Below are 20,760 nucleotides of genomic sequence, written 5' to 3' on the forward strand. Positions count from 1 at the left end.
CACACACATTAAAGCTAATTTTAAATAAATATTTGTATTTAAAAATACTTTTGCTTAAATAATAATTAAGAATTGAATAATATGAAGGAAGTAAGCTCAAAAAACAATTAATAAAGTAAGCATAAAACTGTAAATAAAAAAAAAAAATTAATTTTTTGTAAATAAAACTAATTTAGCAAAAAAACTTGGCTAAAATTAATTAATTTAAATTAAATAAATGCAGAGTATTGAAAATAATATATAAAATGTAGTTTCTTTTTAATATGAATTGAATATATTCTATTAGTTTCATGAAATTATTTATGGTCAGATTTAATTTTGATTACTAAAAATAAATCTTGCATGAAAGATATTTATTTTGTTTTGATTCCAAAAGTAGAAAAAAAACTAAAGAAAAAATTTAATAATTTGATTTATAATTGATAAAAAAAAAATTTAATTTAAATTGCCTGCTTATTTGTTTGTCAATAGCAAAAACCAAAATCATAAAAAAAAAGAATCATTTAAAATTTTAAGATATGGAAGACGACGATTTCTCCTACTCATAAAGAGATGAAAGAAACAAACGCTATGATAGTGATAACTATAAAAAGCGTAATAACGTTATTGAAACTTAGAAAAGATAGGAGTAGATGGCCAAAAGAAATGAATAAAGATAAGGAACTGTAAATCAAGATGATTCCTTTGAATCAGATGATGATAATAAGAAAAAGGGAAAGAAAAAATAAGAACCTACAAAAATGTCTAAAGAAGAAAAGTAAAAATTGTATGAATAAGATATGGAAAGCTGTGCAAAAGCCTAAAAAGGAAAAAAGAAAAATATCTGATTAAAAATTGTTTTAAAATCAACTAGCTTAGCATTTTCAAAATTTCCTATGTACAAAGTACTCACTTACTCTTTTATTATAGTAATTTCTATTTATATGTAAACTACTTCTAACTTTAAATCAGTGATTCAATTCTTATATAAAAACATTTAAATATAGACTCATTTTAAAAAATCAAATGAGTTCATTAATATTTAATGAAACTAGTATTCTATATATTGTTCATCAACTTGTAATTTAAGACCATTCTGTTTCTTTGATTGATTTATTTGTTTGTTTCGTCACCTACAAATTTTATCAGAACTGTTCTATTTTTTAACTTAACTTTTAAATTAGATTCAATTAATGGTGGGGATATCCAAAACCTATGAGTATAAATAAAAATTAAACATCAATTAGATTTATTTAAACCTATAATACTCCTATTTGCCAGCTCTTCTAATATAAATCTTATTTATTTACATTTTAGTTTAATTTTTTAAATATCAAATTAATATTTTAATTAAATTATTGCTTAATTAAAATTTCTTAAGAATTCTAAAACATTTAAAACATTGAGTTTAATATAAATAAAATAATTAAATAAATTATTTATTCATTTATTATTAAAATAATTAGATTAATTATCTAAGTACAAATAAAATAATTAGATTTATTATCTATTAAATTAATAGTTTATTCTTTTGAAAAAATTTTATCTTTTGTGTAGAATAAATTTATTCTAGTAGGATACATTTTATAAAATATGAATGAGTTTAATTCTATCAAATTATATATTTACTTTGCTTGTATCTATTTATTTCACTTTTCAAGACATTTGAGTTTCAATAATAAACGAGGGAAAAGATTTATATAAATTGCGCCTAATTAAAGATTATTAATAATTTGGCGAAATACATACATTAAAAAAGATATAATCAGTTCATAAAATAAAACATAGAATTTATACTTTGTTAATTTTTAATATAAATATTAGAATAAAAGTAGATAGATAGATACCTTGTTTATAAATTAATAGCGAAATGAGTGCAAGTAGTGAAATTTAGAGTTAGATTGATTTGTAAATAAAATCAGAATCAGTCAGCGTAAAATATTTATTTAGAAGAACAAAAATTTTATTATTATCTACTCATTAAAGGTTAATGTATTTTCTCTAATGAAGATCTGCTCTAAAGTATAATCAATAGCTCAATCAAAAGAGTATTGCTTTTTATTATTTTACAAGCACTCTATATTATTAAGGAATAATCTTATAATTATTTTATAGAGAATTAGAAAAGTATTATGTAAAGAATTTCAAAGATGTTAAGGGATTTTTCTCTGTTAGTTATTTAACTCATAACAATCAATAATTAATTTCTGCTATTGTAGATGAAATAGAATTACAAGGTAATATTTTTAATTTAAAAATATCTAAATGAATTAACACTATAATTTTAATCTAGATATCAGTAAGAATTAGTAAAATAAGATAGTTGAAGTAAGCCTTATAGGAGTTTGCAGTTTTACTAAAAATTTGACAATCAGTGATTTTAAATTAACTATTTCTAATTTAGAGGCAATTGATATGTAATTTTTTATATTTAAAATTAAAAATGTTTTCAAAAAAAAAATTAATTTAAAAAAAAATATTTTTATGACTTTTTATGATAATAGGTACAATATTTAGATAAATGAGAAAGATAAATATAGAGAAATTAGCAATAATAAATAATAAACCATATAAAACTCATAAGTAGAAGCATAAAGTAATTTAAAGTAATCTTAATAATCATAGTCAACTAAAAGAAAGCTATAGATAGAGGATAGTGATGATGATGATGGAAATACTAAAAATTAACTTTAAAATAAATAGATCAAAACAAATGGATCTTTAGTATCTGAAGTTAAAAATACTTCTCCTAGATAGAATGAAAAGCAAATGGAAGTGGAAGCAAGTGATGATGAAGACAATGACTAAGAATTTATAGCATAGCATTTAAAGAGAATAGTTGTTTAAGATAAAAACAGTAAAAAAGAAGAGTAAACAAAAGCAAATACATAAAATTCTAATAAAAACAATGCCAAACAGTCATCTAAAACACCTGCAGCAGCAGGAAACAGTAAAATCACGTAAAATTTATAAATATAATTAATTCTATCTGATAAAAAAATATATTCAAAATATAAAAAATAGTTCCTTCTTTAAGAAGAAATGATACATTTTAATTGGCAACTTGAAATAAAGTAAAGTAATTTGTATTAACATATTTATTAAGATGTATATAAGTGTATTTAAGCAGTATAATAATTTTTTATTAATGATATATAAAGAATATTTCATTTAATTTTTATACAAAGTAAACTTAAAGGAAGGATACCATATTATTTATTTACACAGTTATTAGAATATTTTGCTATTATTTTATAAAAATTATTTTTTTTTTAAATTTATACTAAACCCAGCTTAAGAATTAATTTCATTAGTAATTTTTAGAATATTATGTTATTAATTTATAAAAAATATTTTTTCAAATTTATATTAAGCAAAGTTTCAAATTTTCGTCTAATAAAAGATAGTTCGTTTTTTAAGAGAAAAGAAATTAAAAGTTTTAATTGACAGTTTAAAATAAAACAATTTGGAATACTTTCTTAATTTATTAAGATATATATATAATAAATACATATGTTTGCAAGTAATTTAAGAATTTTTTGTTTTTGATTTATAAAAATTTCTTTTAGATTTAACATCAAGTACATTTGAAATGATCAATTACATCTTATTTATAAAAGCAATTATTAGAATATTTTGTTAAAAAGTTTCTTTTTTAAATTTATACTAAGCTTGATTTAGGATTATATTAATAATATTTAGAATATTTTGTTGTTAATTTATAAAAAATATTTTTTCAAATTTATACTAAGCAAAGTTTCAAGCTGTCATCTTATTTAACTACTTTTTCTTTTTGCTATTTACTAATGTTCTTATTAACTTTTTAAACTGTGCTTTATTACTAAGACTACTCTATTTCCATATCTATTTCATCATCGCTGCTATCTTCGTCGCTATCTGTTGTATCACTTTCGTCATTTATTTTATAATGTCTTTATCCAGAGGTTGAAATACAATATTTCTTATCTTCTTTCTAGAAAAGTTTTACTGTATTCACACAATCCTCATGAATTTTTTAGTTCACTAATGTTTCTTTTGTATTAATATTGACAAAACTGATATCTCCATTCTAATTAAATAAATATTTTATTCATAATTATTTCATTTATTATTAAAAAAATTTCTTTTATAAATATTACCATGTGGCCATATGCTAATGTATTATCTAAAATATCAAATTATATTCTTTGATTAGTTGTGCATTTTCTCTGATAATAATGCACAAAAGTATCTTGCTTTCTCAAATCCTTATTTTTACAAAAATATATTTAATTTTATAAAACTTTTAATTTAATATTACCCATTAGTAAATTAAGTCATCCTTTCTTGCACCACTGTATAAGTAATTACTATCTAAAGGATCGAATTTCAAGCATGTAATACCACCTAAATGAAGCTAAAAAATAAATTAATATTTATTATATCATATAAAAATAGCAAGTTACACCAAATTAGTTTATTATTTTTTTCTATTTATAATCTAAAATTTCAATTTTTTTATCAAACTTTCCAAATGCAACAATATCTTAATACTTTGAATAGTCAGCAGAATTTTATTTAGGTATATCAAAACAAGATAAGATATCGCTTTTAACGAATTTCTCATAAGAATCTTTGATTTAAAATTTATTCAAATCATAGTTAATTATAAACTACTTTCCAACACCAAACAATTGCTTTTTCTATTTTAAAAAAACTTAGCTTTATTTTTCATTAAAAACTATTTACATTATCATCATATTTAAACTGAAGAGGTGTTTAATAAATTTCAGTATTTTTCTTTTAGGAGCTTAAATAGCCTACGTTTTTTAATGAATTTTTAGGAATGAGTGACTCCTCTTCTGCATTTTATGTATTATTTTGTAATTTGTATATGCTTATCTTTATTAGATATGAAATAGTTTTATTTATTTTAATATTTTTAATTTACAAAATAAATTAAAAAGTTTTATTTTACAGGTTAGTTTTTGATAGAAACAACAACCAAATCCTAATCTGACTTATTTTTAAGCATAATTGAATCATATAAAGGCTAAGGAAATTTTTTTGATATAATCTCCTCAATTTGTGATTAACTTTCATTGAAATTAAATATTTTTAAAAACATTTACTCAGTCAAACCATAAAAATATTTTCCATTATCATAAACATCTATGTTTTTCAAAAAGTCTTACTAAACTTTAGCTTATTTCTATTAATATTAAATTTTATAAGGTTAATTTTATAGAAAAACTTTTCAATAATTGTAGAAATTGTTAAAGATTTTTGATTTAAAATATGATTATCTATAATAATTGACATAAATTACAATATTTTTTTCAAACTTTGCATCAATTTGATATGAGGCTATTTCTTTAACATGTTGTACTTAACTTTATATTTCATTTGTCCGTATTGGGTTATCTATTTTACAAAATTAATTTTACTAAGAATTAAATCTAATTTAATGATTATTGAAAAGAACAGGTCTAAATAAAGATATTTACCCAATTCCTACAATATGTTGTTTTAGTTATCCTATTATTCAATAGTACTCATTTATTAAAAATAAAACGGTATTTTGTGTATATCTTTAAAATATTAAATAAATTTTTTCAATAATATATTTTTGAACTATTTATTATTTCTTTCTTTTGTAAGTCTGCCAAATTTTTGATATCTACTTAATTTTATTTAAATATAGTCTAGATTAAACCTTTTTTGTTAGAAATTAATTTTTTCTATTGATGTATTCAATATTAAGTATCTTCATTAATTTTGTGTTAAAATCTATGAGCTTTGCCAAACTTTTATAATTCTATTTATAAACATAAATTAGAAAAAAATCAATCTATTAATATAAACTAGATTAAATTAAAAATGAGCAGCAACATATATACTTTAACCTAAACTGTATAGTAACCTGCTTAAACAGTTATTTTTTTGAAGGATCAAGACCCTATAGAAGAAGAATAAAAGATATAGGAAACAGATAAAAAGAAAAAAAAGCCCACTAGGAAAATTTAATGGCAAGAAGATACAATCGATAATGAACATTTAGGTCGTTTGAAATCTAATGGTAATGATTTTAATAACTAATTTTAAGTTTATTGCTTTGCATGGATTTTTAATTAAAAAATACTTGTAAATAATTATTTTTACTATTAATTACTGAATAGTTTGTTGCATTTATCATAAACCTAAAGATGCTGAAAATCCTAGCAGTGGAACTTGTACAAGTGATGATGATGGTAATGCACTTGATAGAGATAGAATAACTAAAAAAAGACACAAAAAGAAATGCTCTAAATTTGAATAATAAAAAGAAGAAGGAGATATAAATCAAGGAAGTGGTGGCTGCGGTCATCACCATCACCATCATCACAATCATAGCAATGGAAATGATTAAAACCATCAGCATTGAAAATTGAAAATTTGATAAATTATAACAAATTAAAAATCAAAATTTTCGAAAAAAAGAAAAAATAATAATTCAATATTCAAATTTAATAAACAACATGTTACTTACTTACTAATTTATTTTTAAATAATTATGAAATTTTATATAAAAAATAATTTTAATTGTAAAAATTTATTTATTTTTAAGATAGTTTGTAAAAAGTCTTGCTTAATGAATAATTAAATAGCTAGTAATTAATTAACATAAATATACAATAAAACGTTGAATAGCATTAAAAATGACTGAATTTATGAATATTAACTGGTTTTAAGAGAAAAGAATTATTTTAAATAACTTTTATCTATTTAAATAATAAACATTATTTGCATTTTAAAATATTTGCTCTATCATCAAATCAACTAAAAAAAACAAACCCAACTCACATAACAGGCTTTGACTTAATTGTTTATGTATAGAATCTAACTTTATAATCTTTTTCTGAAGTAATACGATATTGCTTCTTCAATTTTTCGAATTCCTAAATTAATTTTATTAAAAATAATTGTTTTTTAGCTTTAACAGAATAAAATTATTAAATTACTTCTTTTGGTATACTGTGCTTTACTAAAAATTCTTCTTCACTGATTTTCAAATCAACATCTAAATCTATATTTTTTGAGAATTAGATAGCAGCTTCGCATCTTTTATGTTAAAAATAATATTAGCCTTTTTTAATTTAAATTATTTATTGTTGTTTACCTAGGTCTAATTACAGAACCATAGTGAAGAGAGTAGTAACCAACAATATCTTTAGGCTTTCCAAAATTAACAGCTCTTTAATTTAAATATTTATGCTTCAAGTCTAAACTACCGATTGAACTATAATAATTTTATTAAATATTTAAACACTATTTAAAAAGTTAAATTCAATTACTGAGTGAAGAGATCAGTGTGTTAAACCCAAAGAGTTTTTAAATTATTGTTCAAAACTCTAAAGTTTTTTAGCATTTTAATCTATATTTAATTTTAAAATAATTTAAGATATAATAAATATATCCTTAATAAAATAATTATATACTTTTAAGGGAATTATTGAAATAGGACAGATAGTAATAAGTTCAGGATTTTCGATGAATGTTTTTATGGTCTAGTTATAATTATATTATCAATTAAATTTATTTTGAATTGCTATCAATTTTTCTTACTTATTGTTATGTTAAATTTAGTACTTCAGGAATGTGGAAACTGTGCTCAAGATGAACAGGCTTTTCAATCAAACACTCGGGATTTTAAGAAATCTTATAAAGTTATCATAGGTAATAAATTATTAATATGATTAATCGAAGCTAATTAATTTACTAAGGTGAAAAGAGTATCAGATTTAAAACCTTTAGTGAGTAGTAATTTCAAATCATCATGAAGATATTCTTAGTTAAAGTCAACAATATAAGGATGCATTTAAATAATTTTGTTGCATTATTCCTCTGAGAAACCAGCCCAGACAGTGAAGACTCTCTTAACTTTGTTAATTTTAGTTTCTGCATTGCTAGTAAAGATTTAAGGATATAAGACAATAAGATCGAGAGCTTATTTCTAATAATTAAAAAATAAATAAATAAATAAAACATATTAATTTGTTTATCTAAATTTATATTTCAGTATAACTAAAAATTCAAAGCTAGCTATTAAATTAACAAATATATTTGTTTGATTTTTTTTATTATTTTGCTTATCTAAACAAAATAAATACTCATATTTGTAAGCTTTTACATAAAAGCTAAATTTATTTAATTAAAACATGCTTTTTTACATCATCAAGATTAAGAACTGATTTAATAACGTTAAATCTTCTCTTGATTTCTTCCTAAGTTGATGAAAGAAGAGTATGATTTTTCTAGACGATTCTACGAATCAAATTATTATCAATATTGAATTCCTACTTCAAAAATGAAGTGAGTTATATGATATCTTGTTATAAACGGTTGTTGCTGCCGTTGTTTAAACATAAGCCAGTAATTTTTGACTTGAAAATAAATCCTAAATCCTTTTTGGAGAAACCTAATGATCTATAATATTCTAAAGCAGGCTTCATATCTTTTTCAAAATCTATACTATCTCCTAAACCTTTTTAAGCTCTATGAGGCTGATAGTCATTTACATATTTTCTTAAGCCTTTGAATGCATCAGTTGTTAATGCTGTTTTATTAGCAGCCTAAGTGAAAGCGTATTTGCAAATTATTCTATGTAGCATTTTAAAAACTAAGTTGTTTATTACTATCTTTTTTCTTTTTCTAAATTTCTTAATAAATTTCTTGCTATCAGCTAGCTTTATCAATAAATAGAATTGCAAATATTATTAGTCAAATTATATTGTTTAGACTACTATTTTTTCCCTTCTATTCAAAAATATTTAATTTTTTAATTATGGTTAAAATACATTAATATCTTCTTTAAAGATATTATCTAACTCTTGCTTTTTAATATAAAGTAAATCAATCTACTTTTAGTTTTAAAAACATATGCTTCCTCTTTTAATAAAAATTTATTTTATAGAATATCTCTGCTTTAATTTTAACAACTCTCAAATCTCTATCACCAAATAATCATTTTATTTTAAGCAGCAATATATTATTTTACTTATTTAAAAATAATTTTTAATAGTTTAAAAAAATTTACTATTAATAAATCGAATATTTAAAATGATCAAATGATTATTTTTGAATAAATAAATATATACATTTTATCAAATAAACTTTAAAACTAATATTTATTTATTTTTATTAAATCGATGCTGCAGAGACTTTACTTTTCATATTTTCACAATGATTTTATTTAAATTAAGATTTTCATACAAATAATAAAAAGAAGAAAAATAAATACTTTATCTAGGTTTGAAAAATTTAAATTAAGCAAAAACATTTTGAGCTTTTAGGTTAACTTTTAAATTTTTATCTAAAAATAAATTTTGATTTTGAATAAAAACACATTATTTATAAAAATGAAACGATAATCTTTGATTGTTTTTCTAGAAATATTTTACAGTTAATTCTAATTATAAAAGGTTTTTAATATTATCAGATGTAAAATTAAACTATTGCTGCTTATACTGTAAATCTTACCAAATATTATACTGCAGTAATTATTAATAATAAACTTTAAACATTTCACATAAACATTCCTGAGTTGTATAAAATTTCATTGAGTTTTTGAATAAGAGGTCTTGCATCTTGAGCTACTATTTCTTAGCTTAATTAAGGATAAAGACTGCGAACAACCTCAAATGCTTAAATATCTTTGAAAACATATTGTTATTCTACTGGAGTTAAGAGTAAAACTTCTCCTCTAATTCCTGATAACTCTAAATGAGTCACAATATCACCTGTAATATCATAAAATCTGTTACCTACAGGTATTTATTCAATATGTGGGAACAAAGAGCTGCTTTAAGAGTTCGAAGTAGTAAATTTTGACAGGGCAGGATTTTTTAGTTATGTAGCTTTTTTAGTTGAGATAATATACTCCTAGTTAATTGTATCTAAGATAACAACACTTTCCAAATGAGAGCCATCAACATACTAAAAGAAGAATTCACTAAATTTGAATTCAAATTCTTCAATTGAATAATTAAATATTACAACAAGTAAGTCAGGATTTGAAGTAGAGATGTAGAAATTAGCTAAATATAACTGTTTTTTTTTAGAGAAATTCAAATCTGCTACCTTTTGAAAATCTTTGTTTTTGTTTACTTTAGTTTGAAGGAATATTTAAGGGTGGCCATTATTTGCAAAAATAATTTTCTTCACTTAGAATTTACCACCAAGCAGCTTTTATTTGTAATCGGCAGCTATTGTTAAGTTAAATTCAAATACATTAGGCTTTTCTTCAACAAAATCATAGTCGTTTTCACCTATTTCTATTTTTTATCCTTCAATTTTTAATTGGTTTATTGCTGTCTCTATCTCCATTTATTTTCTAATTACTTTGAATATCTATTACTGATGACTTATTTTCAATTTTTTGATACTTAGTGAATTTTATTTACCAATAAATTATTAAATTATTCTTAAATTAATTTCAAATAAATAAAGAAACAAATATCTTTTTAATCGTTTCTTACCTGAATCGGAAGACTTGATATCCTTTCTGATCTAATTATAATAATAATAATAGAATTACTATAAATTAATAGTAATAATTGCATTAATTAATAAACATATATAATTAAAATTGAACTTAATTCAACTACATATTTTTATGTTTAGATTTTTATAATTCTCAACAAAAATATAAATTTTTAACATTTTTTTTGACAAATTGCTGTAATTTTAAAAATAAAATTAATGTTTGCATTTTTTTTAAATGAATTTAATATTAAATTTATGTTGATTAAAAAATAATAAAGATGCTTAAAGATAGATTTTTTAGATTTATTTTATACTCGATTTATTATTGAAATTAAATAAAATAAGAAATATTTAATATTTTTGATCATGAAATCCAACCTTTATTTTATTTAGGCGCGAATAACTATAAAAAAATAAATAAAAGCTAAAGGATATATATAGATAGTATTATCAACAATTTAGATGATATGTTTATAATTCTAATAATAATTAGAAACTTTTTAATTAAAACATTTGATTTATTATTTTATATTAATTAATTTTTTGCTTTTAAAGTTAGAATTGCAAGCAAGACACAAAAAATATCAACGAATTGAATTGAATATGGTAAAAATAAATCTATGAGAATAATATGAAAAATGTTTTACAAAAAATTAGAAATTCTTTGAAAGAATCAGACGCAAACTGCAGTCTTAGATTAATTTAAGTTAGAGGTAATTTAAGTCTTTAGTTTAGATTGAAGAATAATTATTGTAATGTTAATAATTTAATTAGAAATTAATCTAATGGTTCAAGTCACTCTAAGGCAAACCATATGAAGAAGATAAATAAAAAAAATAGAGTAGATAGTTAAGAATTAAAGAAGCTGTTTCTGTTAAAAGTTAGAGAAAGGAGCTGCTAAATTTAAGGAAAGGAAATAGAAGAATACGAAACAAAAGTGTAATTATGTAAAAATAATTGAAAAATTATTTTACCTCTCATTTATAAAATTATTTGTTTGTTTAGTAAATTAAACTCCTGATATTAAGCCACCTAATTAGGATTAAGATCTTAAATGCAAAATTTGTAATTATTACTTTATATATCCAATTGTGCTAAGATGCAGTCATGCATTTTGCGAAAGGTGCTTAGACGAATATTCTACTAGGCAATAGGTAAAAATTTAATAATTTGCATACAAAGTATTTTTAATCTTTGATTCAAAAAAATCAGTTTTGTATAGAATGTGAAGAACCATTGAGCCACTCTAAATACATTAAATCTGAAAGTTTACAATCAATTGTAGAAAGGTAAAATATTCAAATATATTTTCTTTCATAATTCTAAGCATCTAATAGACATTTACTAGCTCTTGGAACGAAATAACATTCAACATATTAAAATACCAAAAAAATGAGAGATGAACTAAGAAATAAAAGATAGTAATTTTTTTAAGTAGTTTAAATTTATTAAAATAATAAAATTTTTAAAATTAAAAGCATAAAAGAATTTTCAGTCAACCAAAATATAGATATCAGAGACAAATACTTTGATTGGTATGAAGGAATAATTATGAACATTATTTCTAGCGACGATAAAAAATATTTGGTTATTTAACATAAAGTAAGATAGCCATTTTCAATGTTATAAAAGCCATTAATTGATTTTTTTAAAAGAATTCTTAAAGTAAAGTGGAAATTATAAATAGCTTGAGTCCTAATATTGCTCCTCATGGCTTTTTTACTAAAAGAAAAGGTAATTCTAATTAAGATATCTTTATAATTTGTAAAAATTAACTTTTCAATTAGATCTTAAAACAAGAGATGAGAAAAAGTTAGATATTGTTAAAAGTTTAGTCAATTAATATGAAGAAATTAGAAGCCAAAGAAGATAATCATAATAAGAATAGTAACAGTAGTAGTAATAGTAGTAACAGCAAGAATCATAGAATGATTAAATAGAAAATCAAGAAAATTTTCATGACATTATCTTGAGACATTTGACATCTGTTTAGAGTTTACCCTATATGATTTCTTTAATGAACGGAGCTATGAGAAGATCTGAATCTTAGTAAAGAATAATGAATACAATATAAATAACAGTTAATAATAATGGTTAGTAATAAGATGGGCATTCTGAAGAACCATAAGTACAGATATAGTTGTAGTAGTAGTAACTTGATATTTAACAACAAGGAAACTCAAACTAACCTCCCTAGATTATAAATATTCCTTAAGCACAAAACCAATAATAAAATAATCCACAAGAAGAAAATATTGAAAATTCATCGAATAATAATTAAAATGGAAACAATGAAGAATAGACTGAAATAGTAATAGAAGAATATGAAGCTGAAAATGAAGATGATGATGAAGAATATCTTGATGAAGATTAGGATATACTCTCTAATTCTTAATATTCTTATCAAAATTTAGATGCTATACAATATGTTTAAGAATGGCAATGAAAATGATTTTATATGAAATTAAATTTTTATGTTTTGTAGTTTACCAAATATATATAATTTATTAAGACTCATAAATATAAGATTATATTTAAGAATGGTATAAAATTTATTCTTTCTTTTATTCATAGAATATTTTATTTAAGGTAATATTTAAAAATGTAAGTTTATTGATTATTTTCTCATTTTGAAACTAAAAAATAAAAATAATGTTTATTTGTTACTTGGCATTCAAAGTTAATTTTTTTTATTTTAAAAATATATTTTGAATTATTACTTCATTTATAAAAATACAAATAGTTAATTTAAAGTTCGTTATCATCTAAATTTTTTAAATAAATTATAGACTCTATAAAATATATAAAGTTCTACTTTGTTTTGTTTTTTTATTAAACCATAAAAATGTTCTAAGATTTTTCAAAATATTAAAAATTACAAGAATAAGCAAAAGTTGCTTCCCTTCAGAATAAGTTAATTAGTCCTAGGTTTAATTTAAATCAATAATTATTGAAAATCACAAGCTCTAATTCAAAGAAAAGAGTAAAAACAGTTCACAGCGAATTATAAAAGAGTAATATTGATTACAAAAACGATTATTTGATCCTTATCTTATCTTTTATTTTTTAAAGGTAGAGATAAAGATGAGACTTTCAATGCTTCATTTTAGAGATACAAAGTACTTGAATAAAAAAAGGATCACTAAGCCTCGTTTGATTCCAAAATACCTTCACCAAAAATGAAATAATTTATTGATATTAAATTCAATACAAATGGATTTAACATGTCAAAAAGTTCTACTCCAAACATGTTTATCAAAAGCATATTTAACAATTCGTACGAAAATTGTGAATCACAAAAAGGAGAGGATAGTTTTATAAATTCGTTTTACCAATCTGGATAAAAATTGAATGACGAACAACTTAAAAAGATACAATTTTTATCAAAATAAAATATGGTATGAAAAAGCAAATGTATTAATTTTAATTTTTTTTTAATTGAATAAGGAACTTTATAAATAAAACCTAGAATTAAAGAACTAACTGTTAAACGAAAAAAGAAAATCTAATAAAGAAGTACTTCAAATATTAGTTTTCTCAATTCTAAATAAATATATTTTTAAATGAAAATAGGAATCAAAGAAATAAGAAAATTAATTGGTGGATGTAATTAATTAGTTTTATCATGGAAGTGATTGATTGCTTTTAATAATTAATTCTATTTTAAAATTAAAAAGAAATTTAATAGTTACATAAAATAGCTAGAATAAATAATCAAGTTAGCTTAAATTTAAGGTTCTTTTTCTTAGAACGACACAAGCAAATTTTGTGAAACTTTAGAAAGTTTATCTGAAATGTTTTAGAATCATTGTCAGTCTGAAATCATAGTAAATTTATTTCCTAAATGCTCATTTTTAAAAAATTATTTTTTATTAAAAATAAAATAAAATTTATATTTTTTAATGAAGTTATTTTATAAAAAATTCTAAGCTTGATAATGATTATCCAAAATATTATTTAACAATTATTAATAAATATTAAAGCTGAATATATTTAAGAAAGATCTTACTCAAAAGTAGAGGCAGAATAATATAATTGCTTAATAATAAACTAAAATAAGTTAATCCTATGAATAATTAGAGGAAGATTATTAAAAGCTAAAATAAACTCTTTATGGAGAAACATAAAGAAGAAAAAAAATAGAAAATGAAATGAAAATATTAAAAGAATAGAATGATATTTTAAATGAAAAATCAAGCAAATTAGAAAAAAAAGTAGAAATTCTTTCTTTGAAAAATTTATCACAATCAAAAGATTAAGTTTTAAGACTGCAAGCAGATATCGTCAAAGAAAATGAACAGTTACAAAATAGCTTGTAAGAAACAAAAATAGAACTTGCTCGTTTTAAAGATATGAATCAAAAGTTGCTTTAAAAAATAGATATACTTTACAAAAAGATAGAGTTTATTAAAATGAATAAAACAGGCTAGTAATCCAAATTTGTTAGAAAAGAGACGCTGCTTAATAGTGAAGAAAAAATTTCCAGAGTTTTATAAGAAAATAAAATCCCAGAATCATCAAGCTTTAGATATACTACCAGTGGAAATCCAAAATTTACAAGTTAATTAAAATTAAACTATGAATCAAATTATTAAACAATTTCTTATAAATTAGGTATTCTTAATGAAATCATCTATAGCTAACCTGAATTCGTCTAGTTTATTCAAGATTTGGATGAATTTAAGAAAGATATATTCATAAATCTTGGGAAATAATTCCTGACAGACATGAAATTTGTTAATTAAATTAACAGTATTCTTAGCAAATGGGTTCAGATTAATCAAGGTATTGAAATACAAGAGTTTCAACTTTCTATTTCACAGGAATTCAAAGAAATTTTTATGGCTGAAAATGTTCATATGTGGCTTTACAATTAAGTATGACAATTTATTAGTTAACAATGTATAACTTGCATTATTATTTAAAGAATTTAGATGAGTTTATGACTTTAAATTACAACAAAGAAGAAATCAGACTAATAGCTAGAGATCAAAATTCTGTGTTCAATTAATGCATATAATAAAAGAAAAACATTATAAGTATTTTATTTTTCAATTTAAATAATTAATAAATAAATATTTATTTTTTTTAAAGAGATGAGTAAAAAAGACTGTGAAAGAAAGGAATAAAATAACACTTTATTTTTAGGAGAGATTTTCACTAAAGATCCTGAAAAGATGATAAAATATTCCACTAACTAAGTAATCTTATGCCCTTTAATTATTGGTTAAAACGAAGTTTTTGGAGTTTTAGAAATTAGTAATATCTACTCAGATAATTTTGATATAGATTTATAAATCTGTGCTATTATCTTTTCTTAATTGATTCAATCTAAAATGATATCGCTGGGAAAATACATGATTAAAAACAACTATTATAGGTAAAAAAATATTTGAATAACATTTAATTAAAATTTTTTCATTGACCATAAAATTAAAAGATTCAAAGATTTTTACAGTGATTTATACAAATAACTTCTAAAATGCAGAGATGAGTATTCTTTTCAGACATTTTTATCAAGTTATGTAACAGAAAGACTAAGCATTGACAAATTCAAAATATTTTTTATTTCACAGTCAAACCCTTAATAATTCTATGGATTTGATAGCTTTGGAAACAAATAAGTATTCTAATTGCAAAACACAACTTTATAAGAAATAGTAGAAAATAAAAAGTGCAAAATTATCTTTAACCCTTATAATCACTAATATTTCAATAATCAAATAGATTTAGAGACATAATTCCCAGTACTCTACATACCTATGCTCTTAAAAGAGTAAGAAAAAATTAAAATAACTTTTTTATAAACTTTATTAAATTATAAAAAGATAATCAGTTGAAAAAATATGCGGAGTCCTCCAATTTATTGTCAGATAAAACTATTAATAGAAAATGGAAAATTTTTCTTAAATTTTTTGTCTTGATTCTCAACATATTTACGATTCAGATACAATTGATTAAGAGAGAGCTTATTTAGCATAAATAATTTCTGAGGCATATTAAAATGTTTACTTTTTAATGTAACAATACAATAAACAAAACGAAAATGCTAACATATAGTGAAACTTAAATATTTATTAATTCATATTCATTCAATAAACAAAAAATAAGAATAAAACACTTAGTGTATATCATTCATTTACTACTTCAAAACTGTTTTGCTATTCTACTTATTTTTTATCTTTTTGTTACTATTTATGATCATGTTCATGTTCAATATTTTCTAGTGACTTTTAGCTTTCATTCTTTACATCATTATTAGAGATATTTTTGTTCTTAGAATTTTCGTGAACTGTTTAAATTTCATTTTAACTTTTTTAAATCGAATGAGCTTCATTTTTCTTATTTTCTTCTTCGTATTTTATATTAGCCTCTATTTCATTATGAGATTGCTTCTAAATCTTATCCAGTTCATTTTAAGATTTTTTTTAGTTGTTATTCATATTGTTATCTAATTCTAATTAAGATTAAGATATATCATTGTGTGATACTTTGTTATGAGATTTTTATTTTTACTCTGTTGGTTGATGATCGTTATCAATTTCATTTAAAGATTAATGGCTATGCTAACTTTATTTTATTTAACTAACTGATTTTTGTTTATCTTTATCTTACTTCTCTTCTATAATAGATTTCGAGTGTGGTTATAAATAATGATCGTTTATTTAAGCTTGAGACTGCTAGTTAATTTAGTTTTAAGACTTCTCATTAATTTTATTTTAAGTGTTGTTATCATTATGAGACTTCTAATTGATTTAATTTTGAGATTTCATGTTATTAGATTTCTCATGGATTTAATTTTGAGATTTTTAATCTTCATTAAGATGTAAATCACTTTTTATTTCCTACAGAGAATAATTATGACCTGAAATGTTTTAAGTATTTTTATTATGGTTTTGCTAGTCATTTAAATTTGTATCATCCTCTTTTTAAAGCTATTAATGGGATCCTAAATTATGCTAAGTTTGGTTAATTTCATGATGAGATTTTGAGTTATGAGAAATATCTAAATTACTTTCAAGCTACTTGTTTGATTTTTTATTATCTTTGTTATTTATATCCTCATTATGGTTGTTATCTTTTTAATTGTCAAAAACTTCACTCTTTAAATGATTACTAGATTTTTGATTTTTCTTACTTCGAGTATTTTCATTTTAAGATTATTAGTTATCATGATTTAAGTTATTCTCAGTTTTTATTTCTTTATGAGATTTTTCCAGCTAATCAATGTCATTTAACTAATTATAAGATTTTTCATCTAATTTAATTTACTATTCAGTTTTTATTTCATTTTATGATTTCTAATTATTCTAGCTCTTATCACTATTTTACAAGTCTTTTTTTTATGTATCTTACAAATGAGAGTGCTAGATAACATCTAATTCATTATGTGATTTTTAATTTTTTTCCTCAGTTTTTAATTATTTATGCTATTCATGATTTATTTAATTTTCTTTCATTTCATCTTTAATTTTTAATTCTTGTTATTGGTGATGATTTTCAGCTTATTTAGTTTTATGATGGTCTTCTTAAGATTTATTTTCATGTATTTGCTCAATTTCCTCATGATTTTCCAACTTTTAGCTATGTTTTTAATTCTCTTTTTATATCTATTTATTGCCTTAATCTTAAGTTTCTTCCTACTTAATGTGATCCGCTTTTATCGTTTCCTCCTTTTATGCTTTTTAATTATTCTCTTATAAGTTTTTACCTAAATATTTAGTTTCGTTTTCGATTTCATTCATATCTTATTCTATTTCAGAATCATTGAAGAAATTTGATTTGTTCTACTAGTTTTTATTTGGTTGTTGTTTCTTTTGGTGATTTTGCATTATTTAACTTTCTACAACATTTTATGTTTAAGTTTATGAATACTCCAAATCATCATCTTCTTAGGCGTTTTATTACTTTTTATAATTCTATGAACTTATTAATTTGCTCTCATTATTTTGATCATATTCGATTTCTTCATCTAATTGTTTCTTTTCTTCTAATTAAGACTTTTTTTAAGGTTTCATATTATCATCTTCTTCATCAAATTCCTCATTATATTCTATTTATTCATCTTAAATTTCTTCTTTTTAAGCTTTATCCAGTTCTTTCTAATTTTATGCTTGATTTTAAACTGTTTTTTCTTCTACTAATTCTTGATCAAACTCATCAAGATTATAATCTTCTTATTAAATATCTTATTAGCTTTTTTACTTGTTGTTACCATTTGTAATAGATTACTATTAATTTTAGCTTTCTTACTTTTTATTATTTTAAATCAATTATTCTTATTATGAAATCTACTTAGACTTATTATTTTATTATGTGACCATATTTTGATTTTTTGGCTATTAAATTTGTTATTTTTTATCATTTTGATTTAGCTTTGAGTCTACTTTTAGTTATTTCTAATCGCTTGCTTTCTAAGAATTTTACTACTGCTGAGCTTACGTTTATTTTTTTGGAATTAAATCTTATTATTTTTTGTCTTTGATATTCTCATTTAAAATTTTATTTTGCTGTTAATTATTTTGCTTTGGTTTGTTGTTGTTGTTTTATTCAGAAATTTTAGTATTAAATTATTGATTAGACTATGTTTATTTTGCATTATTTTTATTGATTTGTGTTTCTTTTTGTGGTTATTACTATTATTGTTATAACTTTGAATTTACTTGGTTAGATTAAGTTTTTTTATTATTAGCTTGCTCCTATTTTTATGATTTATGATCTTGATTACTCTATTGTGCTTTTGAATTGCTTTAAACTTTAATTTATTATTACTTCTCAGAAATAATTTACTTATCATTATTTTACTAACCTTAATCTTTGACTTCCTCTTCTTCAAAAGATAAATCATAATTTTCTTCTTCTTGTTTCTAATCTTATTTTTCATTTTTATTTTCTTACTAAAGTTTTTATTAGTCCTACTTTTAAGGCACCTTTTAATCTTCATCACTAACTTCAAACTCTTCATTATTTACTTCAACATTATTAGACTTTTATTTGTCTTCGTTAATTACTTTTTTATTAGCATCTTAACCTTCGTCAAATTCTTCATCAAAACTATAGTTTTCTTCTTATACTTCTTCTTGATCATTTTTATTTACATAATCATTTCTTGCATCTTAAGCTTTCTAGTTTATATTTGAATTATTTTTACTGTTTTAATTTGTATTTATGATTATGTTTTGAGATGATTTAGAATTTTTTTTATTTTTTTATTCTTGGAACGAAAGTTGATTACCAACTAAACCTTTTTGTTTTTCTTTCTATTTATATTTCATTTCTTATTAACCATCTTTTTAATTTGCATCCTAAAAGTTTTTCTTGGGTTGTAAGTATTTAGGAAGTGACACAGACTTTTAAATCTATTAGCCTTCTTATTCTTCATACTTTTATGGGTAGTTTATTCTATTTTTTATAGCTAATTCATTTCTTTTTTGGTTTCTTTTATCTGCATTTTCAGCAGAAATCTCTAGAGGTTTTCTCTTTCTTAAAATGATGATCTTATTTTCTTTTTCATCAATTCTTATTTTTTGTACAAGAAGTTCAATGTCTTCACTAAATTCGTTCTTAATTAAATCAATTCCTTTTTATAAATAGTAATTAATAAAAAATTTAGTTATAAAGTAAGCTACTAACCTTTGCTTATAGGCATTTCATAATGGAACTTCTTTTTATTAATATCTTCTGCATCAATCATGAATTTCCTTTAAATAGAAAAAAATATATTAATTTTTTTTGTTTTAAACAGCAGTTAGTTAGTTACTCTTCCTCAGTCTTAATCTCTATAAAATAAACCTTTTCTTATATTTAAAAAGGTTTTCTGAATAGTATTTGCCTTTTTTAAATAACCCTAGCAAATGAACCACCTTGCAATTCAAATAACTATTTTTCTAAAAAAATAAAAATTTAATAGCTTAATTTTTTTCATCATATTTAGTTTTATTTTAAATGAATATTTAATAATAATTAAAATCTACTTGGCGAAACTGACTACTAGGATGACATATTCTAAAAATACAAATCTTCTTTTTTGCTATTTGTTGCACTTTCTGAGTTTTTGTGTCCAGAATACAATTGATTTCTTTAAGTATTTGGGATATTAGCACTATTTTCAGACGTATTTGATATGCTATTTTTCTAATTTCTCTATCCTCTCCTAATAGTAGGATATTCTGTCATAAGGTCGAGATATTATTGAACTTATTTTCTTTATGATTCCCATTTTTTGATGTCAAACACGCTTTTAACTCCTTTAAGACGCTTTACCATATCACTATTTTC

The 20,760-nt window shown here is 21.7% G+C and overlaps 9 protein-coding genes across 9 annotated transcripts; 5 read left to right on the forward strand and 4 right to left on the reverse strand. All coding sequences in view use genetic code 6, as the record gives it.

Annotated features, from left to right (window-relative positions):
- Positions 1-518: 518 nt before the first annotated feature.
- Positions 519-827, forward strand: TTHERM_00522200 (hypothetical protein; the record flags this gene model as incomplete). Its single annotated transcript, XM_001014398.1, has 1 exon — positions 519-827. The coding sequence occupies one exon, from the start codon at positions 519-521 to the stop codon at positions 825-827; it is 309 nt and encodes a 102-aa protein (XP_001014398.1).
- An 869-nt stretch (positions 828-1,696) lies between these two features.
- Positions 1,697-3,025, forward strand: TTHERM_00522210 (hypothetical protein; the record flags this gene model as incomplete). Its single annotated transcript, XM_001014399.4, has 6 exons — positions 1,697-1,912; positions 1,966-2,027; positions 2,095-2,216; positions 2,273-2,396; positions 2,484-2,939; positions 3,004-3,025. Exons 1-6 carry the CDS (start codon positions 1,850-1,852, stop codon positions 3,023-3,025), a joined length of 849 nt encoding a protein of 282 aa, XP_001014399.3. The 5' UTR covers positions 1,697-1,849.
- A 690-nt stretch (positions 3,026-3,715) lies between these two features.
- TTHERM_00522220 (WD domain, G-beta repeat protein) lies at positions 3,716-5,640 on the reverse strand (the record flags this gene model as incomplete). The annotated part of the gene is made up of 8 exons (XM_001014400.3): positions 5,466-5,640; positions 5,288-5,382; positions 4,937-5,170; positions 4,708-4,860; positions 4,425-4,661; positions 4,280-4,375; positions 4,119-4,226; positions 3,716-4,048 (listed from the first exon to the last, which is right to left on the reverse strand). The coding sequence occupies exons 1-8, from the start codon at positions 5,515-5,517 to the stop codon at positions 3,716-3,718; spliced, it is 1,308 nt and encodes a 435-aa protein (XP_001014400.3). The 5' UTR covers positions 5,518-5,640.
- Positions 5,641-5,838: 198 nt separating this feature from the next.
- On the forward strand, positions 5,839-6,382 carry TTHERM_00522230 (protein phosphatase inhibitor protein; the record flags this gene model as incomplete). The annotated part of the gene is made up of 2 exons (XM_001014401.1): positions 5,839-6,037; positions 6,138-6,382. 2 exons carry the CDS (start codon positions 5,839-5,841, stop codon positions 6,380-6,382), a joined length of 444 nt encoding a protein of 147 aa, XP_001014401.1.
- Positions 6,383-6,797: 415 nt separating this feature from the next.
- Positions 6,798-8,609, reverse strand: TTHERM_00522240 (mTERF protein; the record flags this gene model as incomplete). The annotated part of the gene is made up of 8 exons (XM_001014402.2): positions 6,798-6,896; positions 6,960-7,059; positions 7,118-7,237; positions 7,293-7,372; positions 7,437-7,505; positions 7,564-7,656; positions 7,718-7,951; positions 8,169-8,609. 8 exons carry the CDS (start codon positions 8,607-8,609, stop codon positions 6,798-6,800), a joined length of 1,236 nt encoding a protein of 411 aa, XP_001014402.2.
- Positions 8,610-9,522: 913 nt separating this feature from the next.
- TTHERM_00522250 (hypothetical protein) lies at positions 9,523-10,323 on the reverse strand (the record flags this gene model as incomplete). Its single annotated transcript, XM_001014403.1, has 1 exon — positions 9,523-10,323. The coding sequence occupies one exon, from the start codon at positions 10,321-10,323 to the stop codon at positions 9,523-9,525; it is 801 nt and encodes a 266-aa protein (XP_001014403.1).
- A 654-nt stretch (positions 10,324-10,977) lies between these two features.
- TTHERM_00522260 (zinc finger, C3HC4 type (RING finger) protein) lies at positions 10,978-12,928 on the forward strand (the record flags this gene model as incomplete). The annotated part of the gene is made up of 9 exons (XM_001014404.4): positions 10,978-11,088; positions 11,140-11,195; positions 11,257-11,429; positions 11,488-11,636; positions 11,695-11,771; positions 11,820-11,903; positions 11,961-12,084; positions 12,138-12,216; positions 12,270-12,928. Exons 1-9 carry the CDS (start codon positions 11,086-11,088, stop codon positions 12,926-12,928), a joined length of 1,404 nt encoding a protein of 467 aa, XP_001014404.4. The 5' UTR covers positions 10,978-11,085.
- A 905-nt stretch (positions 12,929-13,833) lies between these two features.
- On the forward strand, positions 13,834-20,242 carry TTHERM_00522270 (hypothetical protein; the record flags this gene model as incomplete). Its single annotated transcript, XM_001014405.2, has 9 exons — positions 13,834-13,998; positions 14,056-14,088; positions 14,160-14,309; positions 14,466-15,042; positions 15,097-15,359; positions 15,410-15,521; positions 15,577-15,862; positions 15,923-16,258; positions 16,311-20,242. 9 exons carry the CDS (start codon positions 13,834-13,836, stop codon positions 16,543-16,545), a joined length of 2,157 nt encoding a protein of 718 aa, XP_001014405.2. The 3' UTR covers positions 16,546-20,242.
- On the reverse strand, positions 16,614-20,748 carry TTHERM_00522280 (endo-1,4-beta-xylanase, putative; the record flags this gene model as incomplete). Its single annotated transcript, XM_001014406.2, has 4 exons — positions 16,614-20,062; positions 20,116-20,183; positions 20,243-20,369; positions 20,457-20,748. 4 exons carry the CDS (start codon positions 20,746-20,748, stop codon positions 16,614-16,616), a joined length of 3,936 nt encoding a protein of 1,311 aa, XP_001014406.2.
- Between the last annotated feature and the right edge of the window lie 12 nt (positions 20,749-20,760).

The sequence above is a fragment of the Tetrahymena thermophila genome, assembly GCF_000189635.1.
Source record: "Tetrahymena thermophila SB210 genomic scaffold scf_8254664, whole genome shotgun sequence".
NCBI lineage: Eukaryota > Ciliophora > Oligohymenophorea > Hymenostomatida > Tetrahymenidae > Tetrahymena > Tetrahymena thermophila.